This window comes from Elephantulus edwardii, unplaced genomic scaffold (assembly GCF_000299155.1).
Source record: "Elephantulus edwardii isolate Elephantulus edwardi_28Jun2011 unplaced genomic scaffold, EleEdw1.0 scaffold00057, whole genome shotgun sequence".
NCBI classification, from domain to species: domain Eukaryota; kingdom Metazoa; phylum Chordata; class Mammalia; order Macroscelidea; family Macroscelididae; genus Elephantulus; species Elephantulus edwardii.
The window spans coordinates 9,667,416-9,671,052 of record NW_006399807.1 but is presented as its reverse complement, the minus strand read 5'-3'; the positions used below and the strand labels follow the sequence as shown (position 1 = coordinate 9,671,052).

The 3,637-nt window shown below is 41.5% G+C and overlaps 1 protein-coding gene across 2 annotated transcripts in view; it reads right to left on the bottom strand.

Moving 5' to 3' along the window:
* The window catches only part of MPZL1 (myelin protein zero-like 1), an 87,405-nt gene that overhangs the window by 47,816 nt on the left and 35,952 nt on the right, over positions 1–3,637 (bottom strand). For both annotated transcript variants that reach the window (XM_006887396.1, XM_006887397.1), the window contains exon 2: positions 2,588–2,754. In XM_006887396.1, coding sequence (XP_006887458.1) covers positions 2,588–2,754 — 167 coding nt within the window. The remainder of the gene's footprint in view (positions 1–2,587; positions 2,755–3,637) is intronic.

Sequence of the window (3,637 nt, the reverse complement as noted above, 5' to 3'; positions counted from 1 at the left end):
TTTTTTTTTTTTTAAACCAGGCGATAATCCTTCCTGATTTTTGCCCCAGAGGGAAACAACGTCTGGTGGGTTTTTTGGTGGTTTTTTTTTAATTTAAAATAAAAATTTTATTTCATACTGGTTTACTTACAAAGTTCGTATAAATTCTTTTTTCACAGGGAAACACTTTTTATTTCCAAGCCAGTCACTTTACAAAGTCCAGAACAAAGGCAGTCAGTGGTTAGTTTTGCTTATAAGATATGTAGAAGCCTGAGAGGTCCATAGAGAACTGTCTCCCAACCATGCTGTCTGCTGCTCACAACCACCCTTCAAGCAGAGATTTTTGTCTGCCTGGTACTTCACCAGTCCAGGCACCAAAGGGAAATAAAAGCAAAGGAAAAAAGATAAGCTCAGTCGTGGACATGTGGATCTGAATTCCAAGAACTTGGAAAAGTCTGATGTGGTATACTACACTTGATGACACTTTCTGTGGAAAATTTCTAAAATCAAAACCACTCTGCTTTTCAGCTTATTAAATGTGAACTGATGTTTGGAAATTAAAAGTTTGAAGGGTTTGGGGTTTTTTTAATTGATAAAAAGCATTCTAGAGCTAAGTGTAATCAGGCCAGCAAATAAATACCAACTGATTAGCTATACACACAACTGTAAGTAAGGAAAGCATGTTATCAGAAATAAGCTAAAAAGAATCTCCATTTCCTTGCCAGACCAACTCAAAGCTGACCTTCCAGCGGGCTTTCAGACACTGTAAATCACATAGGAGAAGACTGCCCCATCTCTTGTCCACAGAACTGTTAGTGAATCTGAACTATCCGCCTCTTGGTTTGCAGTGTCTTTGGAGCAAGAAGCTTGTTTAGACAGTGGGTACCTTCAGAGTTAGACCTGCGGGCAATCGGTCATAAGTTACCAGCAGAATAGGGTGCCTCTCTGGCGCCTGAAACAGCAAGGCTGAGAGAACGTTATAACACTTTTCTGAGCAGGGCAGAGGCCTTGCTGAGAGCAGAAATGCTAAAAGCCAGAGAGAGACAGAGGCCAGTCTTCCTACACAGCAGAGAAGCTATCAATTCAAGGACTGTATCCTGAGTTGTCCTGATCCTGAACTGTACGTAACTTCATCTTTCTTCCCTAAGGACTCTGGTGGCTTAGTGGTAAGGAACTGCAGTGTGAATGCAAAGGTACACTGTTCGAATACACAAGCTGCTCTGTGTGTAATTAGCTGCCTCTGAAAACCTGCTGGTGGGTCAGCTATGGGTTGGTTCCAACTTGACACTAAACAACAACTTACTTCCCTAACAAATTCCATCACTGTGAGTATTGTCCAAGAGTTCTATGGCCATTGTATCAGATTATTTAATCCAGCAGAGAAGCAGTGCTGTAGAAGGGATAGCTCCTGTCAAAATTAGTAGAAAGCTTTGGAGCAGAGAAAGTGACCATGTCTGACCTCAGAGAAGCTGGCTCTAGACTGCTGCTGTTCTTGACAGGAATTCTTCACGTTTGTGAAGTTAGCAGAGATTAGCCGCTGGGGTGCGGGGGACCTTCCCAGCTCCCCATTAAGTTTTTCCACCATCCTGCCAACCCTCAGCACTGCATTTCTGTTTCCCGGCTCGCACTGACTATTCTGAAGTACACCAGCTGTACGCTAATTTTGCTCCTAATTTCTCCCAATTGAGAGCAGACACTATATTTTACACCTTTTTGAAGAGTACATACCCACTCTTTAAAAGAGCATACAATAAAAATTTCTGAATCAGACGGACTTTTAAGCTAATCAAGAAGCTCACAGTTAAATCCTTAGGTAACATATATACATATAGGTTGTTATTGTTAGATGCCATTGAGTACAACCCATAACAACCCTATGAATAAAAGATCTGAGCCCTGTCCTGTCCTGTCCTGTGCCATTCTCACACTTCCAGACACACTGTAGCTCACTGAAGCACTCAGTATGTCAGCTGGCATAAGGGTCTTCCTCCCCTTCGCCTACCCTCTGCCTTTCCAAGTATGATGTCCCTCTCCAAGGACTAGCCTCTCCTAGCAACATGTTCAATGTATGTGAGGCGAAACTATCATCTTTGCCTTCAAGGAGCACTATGGCTGCACCCTCTCCAAGACATTATTAGTTTGTTCTCTTCGCAGTCAATGTGTATACACATACACACCCACTTCACAGGAGCAGACCACCAGGTTTGTCCTCCCACACAGTTTGTTGGTGGGTCCAAATTGCTGGCCTTTTCAGTTAGCAGTTGACTGCTTTAACCACTGAGCACCAGCTACTTACACAGAAACCAGAAATACTCAAACAAATACAAAGGACAAGGAAAACAGGGCATTTAAAAGCAGAAAGGAGTCAGGATACATCTTGAAAAGTCAAAACAGAGGCTGCTTTGTGGAAAAGAGATAAATTTCAAAATGAGCTTTGACGGTGGGGAGGAATTGGCAGAACAGTAAGAGGAGAATGAGGTACAGTGATGAGGAAATTATCAGAGATGAGTCTCAAGCATGAAAAAGGCTGTCAAGTCTATGCCGGATAACAAACACAAGCATTTTTCAAATGAACACTCAGAAGAATGGAGCAGTCATGTGTTCTTACCGACACAGCAGTGTTGGCCCCCTCTGGCTGGAAGCTCCAGGTGACTGAGGTCAAGCTGCTGGTCACGTTAGAGGACTTAAACTTGCAGGTCAGCTTCCCCTGAGTCCCATTTACGACGAAGATTTCTTCTGGTGTATACACCTCCACAGCGGACACTCCAGCAGTCACTGGAAAGAGATAAATGAGAAAAGCTAAGTAAGACAAAGTATGACTGTCATTGTGAACATCAATCAGAGGAACAAGAAAGGACAATGACATTTCTACTCTTCAGCTATCATTTTCACAGTGCATTTCTAGCTGGTTTTCCAACAAGGAGAACTGCTGGTGGTCTATTTGTAATTAATGATGTGCAGGCCACATTTTTATTTCTCATAACGTCTCATGTCTCCACATTCCATTTCAATTGTTCTCACACTGAATTTTTCACATTTCCCATATTTAAGACAATTCTAAGTAAGACTATTTAAGACTATTGTAAGTAAGCACTTCATTTTAAAGCCAGGTTTATTACTTAGCAGATTCTTTTTCCAACAAAGACTTGAAGGCAGTACATAGTCTTTTATTTTTTTTTTTTACTTTTGCTTTTAAACGAGTGAAATCTTACCTACCACAGTGTGCTGGTATGAGTGTACTAGAAAAAAAAAAGAGCAGACCACACACTGTCAGTACATGGAGTCAGTGTTCCGAAAAGAAATGGCTAACACAGAAGAATTTCATAAAACAGCAATGATCAAGAGGCAATGGTAATGAAGTTCAAGATGCACTGAAGGAGGTGTCAAAGAACAAGGTGCCAGGAAATGAAGGAATACCAATTCACATATTTTAACAGATAGATGCTGCCCTGGACTTACCAAGTTGTATCAAGAAATCTGGAGGACAACTACTTGGCTAACTGACTGGAAGAAATCCACATTTGTTCTCATCCACCTGCCCGCCCCCCCCAAAAAAAAAGGTGGCCGACAGGATGTGGAAATTATCAAACAATATCACAGATAATACAAGAAAAATCCTGCTGAAGATTATTTAAAAACAACTGGAAAAGTGCATCAA